The 16,415-nt window shown below is 55.6% G+C and overlaps 1 protein-coding gene across 6 annotated transcripts in view; it reads right to left on the minus strand.

Annotated features, from left to right (window-relative positions):
* ARID1A (AT-rich interaction domain 1A) overlaps positions 1-16,415 on the minus strand; it is an 83,337-nt gene that overhangs the window by 45,380 nt on the left and 21,542 nt on the right. For 3 of the 6 annotated variants that reach the window (XM_055703749.1, XM_055703747.1, XM_055703746.1), the window contains exon 1: positions 14,387-15,551. The exons of the other annotated variants lie outside the window; for them this stretch is intronic. In XM_055703749.1, coding sequence (XP_055559724.1) covers positions 14,387-15,517 — 1,131 coding nt within the window. In that variant the 5' untranslated portion in view covers positions 15,518-15,551. Of the gene's footprint in view, positions 1-14,386; positions 15,552-16,415 lie in introns of those variants that run through there. 6 annotated transcript variants of the gene reach the window in all.

Below are 16,415 nucleotides of genomic sequence, written 5' to 3' on the forward strand. Positions count from 1 at the left end.
CAATGGGCCGCGGAAGAAGCCGATGGTACCACGGCCACACGCGAAAGGCAAACAGGACATTTTCAAAATGACTTTGCTCACCTGCTTCTAACTACGTGAAGCTCCTGCAAACTTTCAAATCAGCCCCGTTCAACGTTGCTCCTTTCCTTGATCATACTTTTATTACATCAGCTCCTTTGGGGGGGATTTTCTGTAAATCCAGGATACTCAGTTTTACCCATGGAAAAAAGATGAGTAAGTCTTCTCCAAGCAGCCACACCGTGAAGCTCCCCCGGCTCAACACAACTCACTAATTACCCGATTAACATTTCTCAGCGAGAGGCCAGTCCACACATCTCGGAGGACTTCCCCAAGCACCACTCTTACTAACGCTCTTCAGATTGATTAAAACTGACCAGCCTCTCGCTCACGGAACGTGTCATCGCGAAACCCTTTACTCCCGACAGAAGTCAACCAGAGGCAGGAGACCCGGGGGGGGCAGCGACACGAGACCCCACTGGAAATAACCCGAAGCGGGGCAGCGCTCGTGCCCCAGGGCAAGCAGCGTTCAGGGGGGTGGGGTGGGGGTTTGATAATTTTTTAAGAGGTGGAGGGCAGGGGGGTGCCAAGCCTGCCGGTGTTTTAAACAAGATGCGTCTGCGGATCTCATCTTTCCTTCCTAGCCTGACTTTAAGCCCTCCTTAGCAAATTCAACAAATCCAGCTTATCGAGGCTCTGGATTTCAGCTCCTTCCTTCAGTCTCGCTGCCTCTGACACATGGCCACGCTGCTTATCACACCACGTTATTGAGGCATCTCTCAGGACCCTCGATCCAGCATTTCAGCCGCTATCATACCTAAAGACGACACACAACCGGGTTTCTGCCATCTTCGGGATCTATCCGAGGCAGATGCACGCTCACATTAACAGGGCATTTTTGGGGACTTGTGGAAAGCTGTAGTACAAAAGGACCCAGAGGGCTGTAAATGCTGAGGTGGGCTGACCTGGGAGAGGGGGAAAACCCCGCTTTCTTTGTGGGCAAAGTGGGGGGCAGGCTGAACCGTGCCTGCAGCCCCTCATCCTCCCCAGCTGCGCGAGTGCCACGGCGGTGGGTCCCTCACAGGCACCGCTCCCATCGCATCCTTGCGGCCACGGCACAAGCGATCTCCCACCACCACGAAGTCAGGCAGCAACCAGAGGATCCATCTCCCTCTCCCACTAGCATGACACCAACGATGTGACCGAATAGCCACGTTCTTTTAGACACCCTAACTGAACACCCCTGCAGGGCTCCGGCCAGCGGGGAGGGCACAGCCCATGGCACGGCACGGCTGGACGATGCTGGACAGCATGGCACGGCACGTGTTGTCCCTGTCTGCCAACCCAGGGGGACTCGGCTGGGCCACCAGTTCCTTCTTCACCAAACAGACCATGATGGGGAAGCAGGAGCTGACAACTTACTTACAGGGTTATTTTAACACGGCAGGAGATTCCAACAAACGCTATTTACTGAATTAAACACAGTCAAAATTAACAAAGGATTACGAATCTTTTACGATAGCTGGAGACCAGTGAATTTTTCAGACGTTTCACAGGTAGTTGGAGCCATGTTGCACAGTTTGCTATTTAGACGGGCAGTGTGATCTCTAACACCCCCAGTAATTCAAACTTTTATTTAAGGACAAAAATAGAATTTCCTTCCACCTAAATAATTAGGTAACTAGCTATCCCCACGCTCTCAGACCTCTGCTCGCCTCACACCATTCAACCACCTCGCCCCCAGATTTGCCAGCTGACTCCTCCCAAAATCCAAGCGGCACCAAGATGTAAAGAAAACCACGTCTCAGCAACATGGGAGATGATCCCGAGGAACACGGGATAGTCATAATGAGGTGGCGTTCCTTTTAAGAGGGAAAGGAACTTCCTTCCTGAATATTAAATCAGGCTTTAAGTTTAGCCAGCCTCCTACGTCGGCTCTAACGAACCGGAGGCAAGTCAACAGCAAGACGGAGAAGTGTCTCGTTGCAGCGCCTGCTTATGCGCTAGAAGGAGCACAGCAATCTCCCGTTGTACCACAGAAACGGGACCTGGCCAAGAGCGAGCCATAAAAAAGGCAAGAGGAGGAAGGGCTGGGATGGAAGTGCAAAATTACACCAAGTGTCACCACGACTTAAGTGATCCGATTTCGACCAGTGAGAGAGCAGCTGCTCCCCGTCGCTAGTAAGACGCAAGATACTTGCCCTAAGCACCACTGAGAACCTGACCGGGCTCCAGGAGCCCCACAAGGATGCACAGACAGCTGCAACCCGCGGCAAACTTTGGCCATCCAGCCAATTCTCCATAGCCCACATCTCCTTTGAACCAAACTCACAGACAGACGTCTTTTGAACACGGTGGATGTCTTCCAAAACTTTAGGCCTGAAGGAAGACTTGGTCCAAGAGGCTCACCTCCCAGGACACCCCCCAGGACACCGTGACTTCCATCGAGCCACCGGGAGCCCTTTCCGCACAGAGATCCCGTGGCTCCCAGCACACACGCAGGAGTCGGTACGGCACCTCCAGCCAAGCCTCCCAGCTTCCTAACAACAAATTCTTGCTAGTTCTTCATCCGTAAAATGCAGCATTGCAGGTTTCTACCCACTTGTGCCTGTCTGAAAGCTCAACCTGTATTTGAATATCTCATCGCTTTGCAAATTCGTCTCATTTTACACCAGAATAAACGGCGGCTGAACAGAGCCGACGAGACAGGCAAATTCCCGTGACATCCAACCACGGCAGGCTGGCAAGGGCAGACCTGAGAAGCGCCTCAGCACCAGGTCGGGGCTCTCAAACGCCACAGGACCCCGTGGGCCTGTCCCTCCTACCACACAATGCCAAGGCGGAGGAGGACACAGCCCTGCTTGGTGTAGGGAGAGGCACAGCTGTCCGAGGCACCACATCCCAGCCGGAGCTCCGGCTCCCCGCCTCGGTAAGGGCTGCGTGTCGGGACCTGCAGCTCCTCCAAGCCACGGCTCAGCATACGCAGGCTCTCCCTTGCTCCTGCAGAATAACTGGGTTTACTTACAAGTGTGTATAGCGCAATGTAAAGATCAAAATCACCCAAGAAATCCCCAGTTTAGAATGAATCCATGGAAGAAATAGGCGATCTCAGTTAAGTGAGCACAAAACCCCATGCTCCATCACCCAGACCTTGAATCCAAACTCACAGTTCAGCGGTGGACATCACCTCCACTTCGCCACGGGGTAAAACACAGACCAAGTGGCACAATGGTAATTAGCAACTGCCCAACGGCAATTAGCAACTGCCCCAGCCCAGGGTAATGACCGCAGATGCCACAGTCAGGGGCAGCGCTGCCCTTCGCCGCACGTTTCGTGTCGCACCGGCATCAGCCCCATCCCTCCCGGCCCCGCCACAACACCCACATCCAACACGGAACAAGGTAACGCAGTTTTGTTTTGCTAATAGAAAGGAGAAAAGTTATTCCCCTTCTCATTTCAGCAGCTGACAAATTTGGGTGCTATTTTTGTGGATTTTATTGAGCCTTCTCTTATTTTAGCCTTAAAATTCAGCCTTCAAGACTCCACTTCGATTCCACAGAACCAAAAATATTTAAAATTGCAGTAATGACAAGTTACCATCTGCATTTACCACGGATGCACTCTGTAACTTCATAGCAAGCAACAACCGATCTCCAGTATTTATACCCAAATGATCTATTTGCATCCAGCGAGCAGCGCTGCTGTCATGCCTGCACTGGGAAGAGGCGAGGAGGTTGGGGGAGATGAAAAGACAATGTGGGCATCAAAACTCCGAGCTGCAGCCAAGCCAGCTCCCAGACAGCAGCGAAGACACACTACTAGAGCCTTCGTCAAGTCAACGCTGTCATGATTCAGGTTTGTTACACTTGGCAAGCCCAAGACAAATCCCAGCCCCACCGTGACACAAGGTCATTATTATTATTTTTTAAAAAAAGCCCACCAGCCCTTGGTCAGAGCAATTATTTGAAGCCTGGGTCCGCTGCCCGACGCTTGTTTCTGTCCTTGGGCTTTTATTTCATCTACATCCAGAAAAAAAAAAAAATAATAATCCAGCTTTCTTTTAAAGCAAAATGAACAACGCGGGGAGCTGCTTAGCAAGTTAAAAGGAGTGCGTGCTGGCAGCTGGTGAGAAGAGACAAAAATTCATAACTGTGCCAATGCCATGGGGGGAGGAGGAACAGCCAACGCTGCAAAGTCTTCACTGGTTTCAGGAACAGGTATAACAAGAAACCGTAAGACAACTCATATGAGAAAAGGAAGATGAGACATGACTGTACCTTGACAGCAGTGACAACTCCAAACAGTTTATTGCCATTTACAGAGCGATCAGATTTAAAGCCAACCTTAACACACGCTCGCCACTCAGCGCGAGCATCGCCGCCGCCTCGACACGGTGCACTCTCGACACGCGCTGCATCATCATTAAAGCCAGTAAATCTACACGCCGAGGCTCAGCAGCAAAGTATACCACGATCTCCTGATAGAATACACCTAATGAGTTACTCGCCTGAGCGTGCAGGCAGCAGATTTAGCACCTTGCTGCTGAGAGGGGAGGCAAGGGTTAAGGGCCAAAACCCAGCTGAAAGCCGAGGAGCACTGGATTGCTCTGGGATATTTCACAGAACACTAATCACTTCATCTGATTTTAATTCCTGACACCAAATCAGCATATAGCTTTTCAAAGGAAATCTTGTCCTAGATTGCAAGGTAATCAATCACAATTAACATGGAAACAAGCTTTTGCAACGCGGTCATGCCTCGTGAGCCGGCCAGTGAGGCCAGAGAAGGCGCTTTAGAAATACCAGTAAGGTACAGGCAGGTGGGATCATTTGGGAAAGGTCTGTTCGGCACACCCAAGGTCTGTTCTGCGCACTCATGAGCAGACAGTCAGGTATTTTGCTTCTCCTCCAGAGCAAGAGCCGAGTACGAGCACTTTTTATACCATTCTCCTGCCGTGCACCCTCATCCACCCGGGATGAGCACCATCACCCAGGAGTCCCGTCCCTGCTAACCTGCCTGTTCCAGGAGAGCCGCGTCCTGCCCCCAGGCAGCCAGAAACGACATTTCTGGCAAAATGATTTTTTGTAAAACCAAGGAAAACTGTTCCGTGTGTAACCCCGTGCCCAGAGAGACAGCGCGATCCAGCCGTTACAGCATTAACCTCGGTTCGGGGCACCCACGGCGGAGCTTCCCCATGCACCCAGCTGTGGGGTGCGGAGGCAGGGAAAGGCTCCTGAGGCACAGAGAACTGCTCCTATCACAATAAACTGAGAGACCAGGAGATACTTTGATACCTAAACGCTTCCTATCACAATACTGCCCAACGATCTGCTCGCAATTAAAAAAATAAAAATGGTCCGATCTGCTGTTTACGGCAGCTGCCCCGAATCCTTTTCGGGGATCTAAGCACTGCAATTACAAGCCCCACATGCAATAGTAAGCACAGAGTGCAGGTTTCTTTATTTTATTATTTTGTTTTTAATAAAAAAAAAATCCCCCTTCCCACCCAGCTACACCAGCCCCAAGGACAGCTCTCCAGCAGCCCTCAGACCACCGACACATGCAGCCGCAGCACAAAACACCAGTTTCTGGGAACACATGATCACACTCAAACTGGCCTTGAATGGGAAACCTTTCCCTTGATCAGCCATACCGCCTCGAAAGTCAGAGATATTTAACTGGGGGCGGGATAAAATAATCAAGTTTTAATTAATCCCACCACTTCCACCATTTCAACCCATCTTTTCGCACAGAGGTAAGAACTTTTCTTCAAACCACGTCCCAAGGAGCATGTCTAAGGGAAGACACCCCTAGTCTGGCACTGGTTTAATTATTTACATCCAGTTAATGAATACCAGATTCTCCTAAATGTGTACAGGGTGCATAGTCCTACAGTCACTTGGACTTTAAATCCATCACCGGGCTGTTATAAAGTGCGCAACTCCCAACAAGCCCACAGGAAGGATCCCACGGGAGTACGGCCAGCGCCGGGACCCGGGGAGAAGTTCAGGTGGCAAAGCGGGACAGCCCGGTCCCTCCGACGCAATCCCCGCGAGCACGGTCACCTGGAAGCAAAGGGAGAGATTTTGCCATTGAACCAGCAAGTTGGTCTCAAGGAATCCGGGGCTGGGCAGAGCCACCAGTGTAGAAGCACGTTACCCTACACTTTTGCCTCCACTCGCTACACCTAGAGGGACTGGGGCAACAAGAGACACTCAGCTAGGATGATCCGAGTTGGGAGTATTCCTCCTGACATCCCATGCAAGGGGTAGCAGAGCACCGCAAGAGACCGAGGCGGCTGCACCACGCTCCTGTCCGCAGGGGCAGTGGATCCTGCCCGGGAGCAGCACCGCTCCAACCAGACCCAGGCCCCCATCCAGCAAGGAAAATACCATCCCATACTGGGACAACGCAGGCAACGAACCGGCAGCAAGGTTCCGCAGGCAGCACAGGCACAGCACACGTCCTCCTCACCAAACCCAGCAGATTCGGTGCCGCGAGCCCAAACCAGAATGGCCATTTCCAGCGCAGGTGCCCCTTCCCCTTCCGTGCCGCCTGCTTCCCAGGCTGAACTGTGCTGCTGAAATCCCCGCTCCAGGCACTGACTGTGCCAAGGAAACACAAACCCACTGCCACAGGGTGGGCTGGCTGCGTTTGGCACCGAACACCCACCAGGTCGGGGCAGCGGGGGTCTCCCACCCTGGGTGTCCCACCGGGGGTCTCCCACAGCAGCATCAGGAGCCGGAGCGCGGGGTTTAAGGCATTCCCGTGCCGTTATCCACAGGCAGGCTGCCAGAGCGGCGCTGACATCAGAAGGGAAATGGTAACTTTCAGGGTTTCTCTTAGTCAAACCTGAATGAAATCTCAAAAGTGAGCGGAAGGAGGGAAAGTACTTGTTTAACCCACTAATTCTCCCTGGGAGGGAAATTCCGGAGTCCTCCAAACGTCAATAATTTCTCTTCGAAAAAAAAGCCTTTCTCTTTGAAAGAGCCACAAAATCTCTCCAGATGACAAATCACGGCTACCCGAGACCGCAGCCCGACAGTGACCACCGAAACGCTCTCTCCTCCCGGCCACAGCCAGGACATCCTCATCACATCTCACCGAAAACTGGACAGCCTCCTCCGGTCCCCTCTGGCTCATCGCGCGGCCAAACGCACCCGCAGAACACAGGGTGAGCCCGCAGCAGGGGTCTGCTCCGCGGTCCCCCCCAGCTCCTCTAAAAACTGCTCCCCGTGTCCAACTTACAGCTTCTTGGGACAGCTGGGGCATAGCATGAATTACCCAAGAGAAAGAAGTTACTCAAGTTTTTTTTAAGAAAAAAAAAAAAGGGGGGGTGGGGGGGGAGGGAAAGAAAAAGTTAGTAGCAATTGCATTTGTCCTTGAAAGAGTTTCAATTACTATAGCTAACTTAAGGAAATAATGACATGCTGGTTATCGCGTGAAATGCCAATAACTGTAATGGAGCAGCAGCTTTTTCAGAGTTATTTACACAAACTGATTTTTCACGGGAATTTCACAGGAATTAACACATACACTATATCTCCACTCTCTCACCCTCCCATAAAGAAATTACTTTACCATCCGTATTTACAGAATGAACCGACCCCCTTCTTTATTTGCTCCTACCCACTTCTGGCCCTTTTATCTCCCCCAAAAATAAGAGAACGTAAGACTAGAAATTAGATGCTAGCTACAGTTACCATTTCGCTCCCAGCATCCAAAGCAAAAAATTATCTGCTGAGAAATCTGAAGTAGCTTTTATGAAGTTCACCTGTTGTTATGTAGCATCCTTTACATTTCACTAGTAAAGCTCGTGCCTGCATTGTGCAAATACTTACTGAGCTGTCACTTAGAACTCAGAAATACTCGGGGAAGAACAGCATGGCAAACCTGGAAATCCTCGAGGAAAACCTGCTCTTCTCGATGCAGTCCAAAAAACCTCAGAAACGCTCGAGTTGCACGCCTGAGCTCTGAGTTACAACCCTGGGAGTGCAGGTGCACAGAAGTGGGAACCCCTCCCTCATCCATATGTTAATAGATATTATCATCCGATCAAGACACTACAGGAACTGGGGAAATATGTACATGAGCTCAGTCCTGAGAGAAGCAGCTCCTCCCGTTCCAGCCCTGCTGCTTTCCTTCTACGAGCCTCCAAGGGCAGGCTTGGGTGCACCGAACTCCATTAAAAGGGTCTTAATATAATCAGCTAAAGCCACATGCTAGGGAGGGAAGATGGTCGCACGCTTATGGCGCGGGATGACTCCGAAGACCTACATTCCGCTCCCCGCCCTAGTGCCTCTCACCTTGGCAAGTTCCCACATCAGCAGCCCAGCCGATTCCGCCGAAAAAGTCGTTGCAAGAGCTTCAGACCTCCTCACGTTCCCCCTCCGGCTGCCAGGGCAAAGCTGCCCGACACCTGGCTTCGGCAGAATCTCAGCCCTAAGAGCAATAAGTGTACGCTCAAGACAGCGAAGATGACGTTAAATTTATGATGGGAACTTCACAGGAATAGATTTATATACACAGCATGGTCTTCCCGAGCCCACAGAACACACACGCAGCCGCTCTCCAGGTGACCAACTTCGCTGCTTTTCCAGCCCCTACAGCGAAACACAAAAAGGCACCAGCTCCCAGGAGCGGGCGGCAGGGACCCGGGCAGGACGCGTGTCGGATTTGGTCCGGCGTGCCAAAGAAAACTGCTGTTTTCCTCCAATCCCACCTGTCATTCTAGCTGGAGATTTATGGCTTTGGCTAGCAGACATCCAGTATAGTTTTACCACCGCACATGCATAACCTCCAGATAAATTAAATGTCGAGCTTCTCAAAATCGGCACAGAAAAGTTCTGCGGGGCTTCTCGAAAACATGTTCTCCCAGGAAAAAAAAGTTTCCTTCCTTTTTCCCCCCCCCCACCAGAACAAAAGGGGAGGTATTATTTTGCATCCTTGCCGATAGTTTAGTGACCCTTCCAGAAGAAAAAGCCAGTAGCTGTAACAGCAAAGCTAAACACTGACAAACTTATCTTTTCCATTCCGCCCCCCCTCCCGCAACTACACTTCCCAGCCTCCGGTTTCTGCTTTGCTACTGCTGCTACTTGAGAGTTTCCAACATTCTTGGCAGGAATTGGGCAATGGCATGCTGATGAGCTTTTCCCCAGAGCAATCCATCACACAGGAGTTGCAATTCAAAAAAAAAAAAAAAAAAGAAAGAAATCAAACTGACGAGACAAAGAATTTCGAATGCACGGAGTAAAAACTGGAAAGGGCATCTTCCTCCTCTAATATTTTAATTACCGAGATCACAGATTCAGATTCGTTGAGTAAAAACCGGATTTCCAATTGGTGGCGTTCCTTTGAAAAAGGGAGGAAGAAAAATGGTGGAGAAGTCGCACAGGAGGTAACAGATAAAAGGAACAGCTGCACTATTTAGCCTAATTTTAGACATTCGTTTCTCTCCGAAGGAAAGCTGCTGGGGTTTTTAATACGGTCTTCGTGTAAGACCCTTAATAGCGTCTCGTGTAATACTCCTGTAACGTAGCATTCGCTGCCCAGTGTTCTCACATAAAACTACAGGAGGGGGAAGAAAAAAAAAGTATATGAACATACCAAGCTTCTGAGAACAGTAAACGACAGCTATATAACAGAATATTTAATTCTCACGCTTCCCCTAACCCCATTTTGTAGTATTATTTAAGACCAGGAAAGAGGTTCTGCCTGCTGGTTGAGCAGCTGCTTCAAGAAAGAGAAGCTGTAGCAGGTAAACACAATTAAACTGGACAGTTTTAGGAAACCTGTAAGTATCCTAGACCAAAAAAAAAAGAAAAAAGGCCCAAAAGTCAAACATACAACCTTCCAGAACTGACATTTCTGTCTGGCAACCGACACGGTGATTACAAGAGACACAGTATGCAGGAGCCCTCCCCTAGCCCAGATTGTAAAGAAGGACTGACAGAACATTTCATCTGTGCTTCGTAAAAGGCAGGTAGGCAAACCTTGCTAACCTGTTCCACCAAGGAACAAAGTACGGTGGGACAATCCTGGGGTTTGTCCCATGTTTCCCAGTAAATCGCTGGGGATAAGGGCAGGGGGAAGCTCCAGGTGGGAGTCAGAGCTGAGGTTTGCTGTCCTGTACCCAACACACACCCTGCCGGGAAGCAGTGGTCACCTCAAACCCGAGCATCAAGGAGGTGGCATTTCAGAAAACAGGAGATATTTACTTTATTATTATTTTTTCAAATGAATCGGGCAACCCCTGGTTCACTGCAGACGACTCGAAAAGGTAAGCCAGCAAAACCTTCCGCGTCCTCAACAGAATTAACCTGATCTCCACAACAAAAATTCAACCGGCACAATTTTCCTCCTTTTTTTCCTCAAACAGCCAAGGTCTAAAATCACTCCCCGGGAGGCAAACCCTACCCCAGAAAAAGAAGATGTGCCGCTCTGCTTTCTGTCGGAAGGATCTAGCCCGTACGACACCTCGCGAGCCATCCGAGGGCTCCTAACGTTACGAGGCTGAGCAAGGAAAATCCCCGCGACATGCCGACAGGAGCCGGGTCTCAATTCCCAATCCCAAGAGAGCGCAGCTCACCAGCAGGGCAGAGCCCTTCGGTGCCAATTTAGCTTAAAAAAACCCACATTTCCAACAACTTTTTGCATGCCTCGCTGATGAAGTTGAGATGCAAGTCAACAAAAAGTAGCTACTGTAGGCAACAGGCTGGAAAGCATTTTTTTTAATTAATATATGATTTTTATACTGTTTTCACCGAACTTTTAGGAGAAACCCAGAGATGACAGCGCACTATGGGGAGGTTATCCAAGATGTCAATGTTTAATGCGATCCAAAGACATCTCCCGTTACAGGGGACATCGTTTGCTCATGTGCCGTGAGAAATGCCCGTCTATCCAAGGCGGGAGGGAAGCCCTTTCTCTGAAGCAGTTTCCTTTAAGTCCCAGGACACCGGGAAAGCCAGCGCATCATCAACCACCGCTACAGGCTCCGAAGGGGAAGGGGGGTGGAAACAAATACGTGGTAGAGCTGGAAAAATTGAAAACTAAAGATCCCCAGCCCGGTTTCTTACAAGTCGTTCCCACAGACAAACCACAGATTTCTCATCCCACACGCTCTAGAAGAGCCATTCTGCTCGCTTGCTCCTACCCCACATTTCCCAGCTATAAAGGTCAGCAGAAAAAAAACGCCAAGTGCCATCCCGCAGCCCTGGGCAGGGGCTTCCCAGCCCACCAGGGAGCTCAGGGTGGGGGTCCCGGGCCAGAGCCCACCACTGTGCAAGTGACTACACTTTCATTTTACGACAGGAAACATTCTACCCAAACAACTTTCACGCCAGAAATTACTTCGCCTTTCTTGATGAGCAACGCTATGAAACCCTCCGGATGGCATCATTCCTAAATCCCAAAGAGTCCCATGAAGGAAAGGCGCTTCCCTTCCTGCATCCCCCTGCCTCCCAGCCCCAAAACCTCAGGATCACTGTCCCGAGGATTCCTGAGCAGAGGAACCCCACGTCATCTTCTCCAAGCCCACACCAGGAGATGCTTCTCTTCCCAGTGTCTGGTCCGATCGATTAACATCCTCCTCCCGCTCTCCCAGAGTTTCCCAGAAGTTCGGTGGCACGTGCCCGCTCTGCTCATCGCTGGACAGGACAAAGCCGAGACACAAAGCTTGAAATCCTCCCAAACCAGGGAAATTAACCAGGCACGCAGCAGAAGGAGGCCACCATTTAGGACCAGGGTATCATTATTAATCAACCGTTTATTGTGGGCAGCGCAGATGACATGTGGAAGCTTTTTTCATCATGCTAAAGTCAGTTCTTCTCCCAGCAGGGGAAAGAAAACAAAAAAAAGAAAAAAAAAAAAAAAAAAAGAATTGTCACTTTGAGGCCTATAACCCTTGGCACAAACAGCATTTGAGGGGAAGCCGCTTGTTTTTCGGGATGGGGGGTTGTTGCTTTACTTTTTGTATATGCTGCTTGTGTTACCTAAAGTTCCAACGGGTTCTCAGAACAGCTGCTAATTAATAATTCCAGCTTACGAGACTAGTCACTCGGATGTTATTAACACACGACACACCAGCAACTGGTGGAATATCAACTCAAACTCATTTTCCAAGACAAAATATGCTTCTTTTACAAATTCCTATCAGAATGCCGAGTACACACCGCGGTAAAACGCCTGCTCGTAAAGTTCAATCCGACACCGTATTTTAGCACATGTTTTATCTAAATTGAAATTTCTCAGGATACAAGGAGCACCGCCAAGTAAACACCCTCACGTCTGTGACATTTGTCCGAACGTACCACAGTGTACGTGAACGCGTTCCCGAGAAGCCGAAATCCTCACTGAGGATACCCGAACGCCCGCTACCCGTTACGCCGGACAGTTTGATGACCGCAGCAGAGATAAGATCCGCTCTCCTAGAGAGCACTAGTTCCATCTGACGGAAAAGGCAATTAAGTAATCCAAGACACCGAAGGAGACATTGGCCTTTGGTAATCAAGGAACAAAAATGAAGCAGTTTTCAGATCAACGCAAGACAAGTCCCGAGCTCGAAGGGGAGGAAGCTCCGGAGGCTGCGTGTCGCGCTACGTGCTACCCAATGTCTCCAACGCGGAGCACGAGCGGCGTACGCGGAATGGGAAGGGAAGCGTGGGGGTCCCGCAGGCGGCCGCGACGGGCCTGCAGGATGCACGTCTAAGCACAGAGAGTAACTCAGGTCTTCACCAAGGGGTCCCATCCTGCTGCTGGTGCCCAGCACCTCTTTTCCCTGTAACCAAAATGTCCAATGCACAGGCTGTACCGCCACCTGTCCCACGCCTTCCTGGCCATCCCTATTCCCAGCAAACAGGTAATTCCAAGTACACCACAGTAAGTAAGAGTTCTTGGGCTCATCCTTCCTATTGTCACTCGCCCGAAGAGCAGTGCCAGCGCTGAGCCCGGCCACCACCAGCCCCCGGGTGCCTGTGATGAGCCGGGGGTGAGGGGCGATGGCGGCGCTCACCTAGAACAAGCCAAAGCACCCCAAGACGGACAGTTGGAAGGGGGTCAGGCCCACCCCGCATGGAATACGAACGGATAACCGTGTGTTTTCGGTGCTGCAAGTCTGGGTTTGATGTTGATTTCTGTTGTTTGGTGGGGGGTTTAGTCCCCCGCCGTCTTAAGGCTGTAACATGCCCCAGGACCCTCCGCGTTCCCCATCTAAGAAAGGCCCCAAAAGCGCCGCAGTTTTGAGAAGAGGGCCAAAAGTAGCCAGGAACAAACACATCCCCAGCTCCCATCAAAGCCATCATTTATACCGAAGGGGGCAAGTCCCACCAGCAAAACAAACAGCCGGGACACTGTGCCCAGCCACTCCGACAACACGGGGCCCTACCCCGTAACAAACACGGGACCCTGCCCCGTAACACGGGCAATAAGCCCCGGGTACAGGCAGGGCGCCGCGGCCTCCCGCTGCTGTTGGGGGCACCGTGCGCCCAGGGCTGCGCCGGGGGCTCGGCCCCCTCAAGGTCACGGCGGCGGGGCCGGGGCGGCGGGCGCGGGGCTACCACGGGCCGGGCGAGGGCGAGTGGAAGTTTATGAGCTCATCGGGATGGCTGAGCCATGACATCAGAGGCAATTATAAATGGCCAGGAGCGGGCGGTGGGGAGCCAATCAGATCACAGATAGCATGTCAACCTAAGACCAACTGTCTCCTGGCTTTGACAGAAGGATTTTACCTCCATAATTCAAATCCCAAACCCAGGCGAGCCGCGCTCCCCGCTCCCACCGCCGGGCCCTGCCACCGGCGCGCCCAGCCGCAGGCCCGACGGGGCGGCCCCCCGCGGGGAAGATGGCCCCAGCCGGCCGCCCCCCGGCCGCTGCCCACCCAGGGGTGCGGGCACACACACACACACACCCCGCACCCCCCTCCCCAGGGGAACCGGGGCCCCGGGAGCGCGGCGGGGGGAGGCGGCGGGGCGGATGGCGGCGGCGGGGCGGCCGGGGCCACGCCGTCGAACCGGGCGGGCCCGCCCCGCTGCCCTGGCCCCCCGCGCCCGGCCCTGGCCGGCCCCTCGCCGCCCCTCCGCCGGGGGCGGCCGGCCCGCTCCCCCGCCTGGGGCGCCCCGGGAGGAACGGCGGCCGCTGGCCGGGAGCCCCGCACAAAAGGCTGGGGAGGGAGGAAGGGAAGGCGGCGAGGCAGCCATTTTAGAGCGAGCGAGCAGGCAACGAGACAATGGCAGCTCCCCGGCAGCGCCGGCCCGGCGGGGGCAACCCGCGGGAGAGGCGCCGTGTGTGTCCCCCCCCCGCCGGGCCCCAGGTCCCGCCGCCCCCCACCCCGCGGCCCCCCGCCCCCCACCCCCCGCGGCCCCGCCGTTACCTGCTGGCTCCTGCCGAGGGACTGTCCGCCGCCGCCGCTGCTCCCGGGGCTCATGGGCGCGTGGTGGCTCCTCGGCGGGGCCCCGCCGGCCGCCGCGGCCCAGCCCTGGCTGCCGCCCCCGCCGTACTGCGAGACCATCTCCGCTGCGGCCGGGCCCTTGGCGGCGGCTCCCCCGTCCTGCGGCCCGCCGCTATAGTCGCCCCCGGGGTACCCCTGGTAGCCGCGGGCGGAGCTGGGGGAGGTGAGGAGCTGGTTGAGGGTGGGGGTGGCCGTGGGCTGCGGGGTGGCGCCCCCTCCTCCTGCGCCGCCGGCGGCCGAGGGCCCCATGACCCCGAAGCGCTGCTGCTGGAAGGCGGCGGCGGCGGGGGACTTGGCGGCCGCGGGAGCGGAGCTCTGCGCGCTGCCCCGGGGGGAGCTCAGGGCGTAGGCCTGGGGGGGAGGCGGGTAGGAGCCGGCGCTGCGCCCGGCCCCGGCCGCATAGTAGGAGTTGTACTGGTGGTTGGGGAAGCCGTGCTCGGCGCCGCCGTGCGAGTTCTGGGGAGGGGGCGGCCCCGCGGGGGCTCCCGCCGGCCCCGGGTAGGACTGCTCCAGGCCCCCGCTCTGCAGCGCTGCCATGCCAGGGCTTTGTTGTCCGCCATGTTGGTGGAAGGCAGCGGCGGCGGCCGCGGCGGCGGCGGCAGCGGCCTGGGCGCCCCGGCCGTAGGGCTGCCCGAAGCCGTAGGCTGGCGGGGGCAAGGCGGCCGGGTGGGAAGGGGGAGGCTGCTGCGGCGGCGGCTGCTGCTGCGGCGCCCCCACCCCGTCGCTGCTGCCGCCGCCACCGGGCGGCTCCGGGAGGTTATTGTTCAGGGTGGCGGCGGCAGCGGCGGGCCTGGGGCCCGGGTTCCCGTTCGAGCTCTTCAGGTCGGACTCGGCCCCTGCGCCCCCTCCGTTGCTCTCGGCCCCGTCCTGCAGCTCCTTCCCCGGGGGGCCCTCGCTCTCCGCCTGCTTCTCGCCGCCGCCGCGCTCCGCCGCCGCCTCACCCCCCGCCTCCTCCGGGGGACAATCCCGCTGCTGCGCCTCCGCTTTCTTCAGCTCGGATGGAGCCGGGGCGCCCAGGCTGCTGGCGGCGGCGGGGGCGACCTGAGCAGCCATGATCCCCCCCCCTCCCCACCCAGCCGCCCCCCCCCCGGACCGGTCCCCCCCCCCCCCCCCGAGCTGCTCCCTGCCTGGCCGGCCGGCGTGAGGCCTCGCTGCTCTGCTGCTCCCCGCTCAGGCGGCGGCGGGCTCTTCAGGGCAGCGGGGGCTCATTCCCCCCCGGCCTGGTTGGCGAGGCGGGGAGGGCTCCGCTGGGCTGGGCTTCCCGGGGCCTGGCCCCGCTGTACCTCCTCGGTTGCAGCCGGCGGAGAAAGGGGAGGAGGAGGGAGTGGGGGGGAAGGAGGAGGAGGGGGGGACCCGGGACGGGGCTCCCGGTGCGGGAGAGGCGGGAGGGAGGGAGGGGGGACACGGCGGGCGGGCGGGCGCCGTCCCCGGAGCCGTGCCGAGCGGCGGCGGGGCCGGGCTGGGCGAGCCGCGCGGCAGCTCCGACTCTGGTCCGCCGAGCGGGGCTCACTCCGACACGAGGCTCAGCACTGCCATTTTACCCAGCGCCGCGGCCGCCTGCCAAACCCGGAGCGGAGCGGAGCGGGCCCGGACGGGAGCCTCCCCCCCGTCACAAAGGAGGAGCGGGCCGGCCCCGGCCGCTGGCGGCTCGGCGCGGCGGAGCTGCCGCACGCAAAACCCGCAGCGGATCCGCGGAGCTGAGCCCCGCGCCGGGGCGGGCGGGGGGGGGGGGGGGGGGGCGAGGGGGGTGGGCATGGGCCCGGCCCCGGGCTGGGGGGCGACCTGCCTTACGTCGCCGGGGCAGCCCTGGGGGGCAGCGCGGGGGCGTCCCGCAGCGCGAGCCCCGCGGGAGGGGGGCGCAGGGCCGAGCCGCGGGGTGTCGGCGGGGAGATGGCCCGTGGGTTAACGAAGCGCCTCTTCTTTGTCCCTAGAAATTCCATTTAGAATTAGC

This window comes from Falco cherrug, chromosome 3 (genome assembly GCF_023634085.1).
Source record: "Falco cherrug isolate bFalChe1 chromosome 3, bFalChe1.pri, whole genome shotgun sequence".
NCBI classification, from domain to species: Eukaryota; Metazoa; Chordata; class Aves; order Falconiformes; family Falconidae; genus Falco; species Falco cherrug.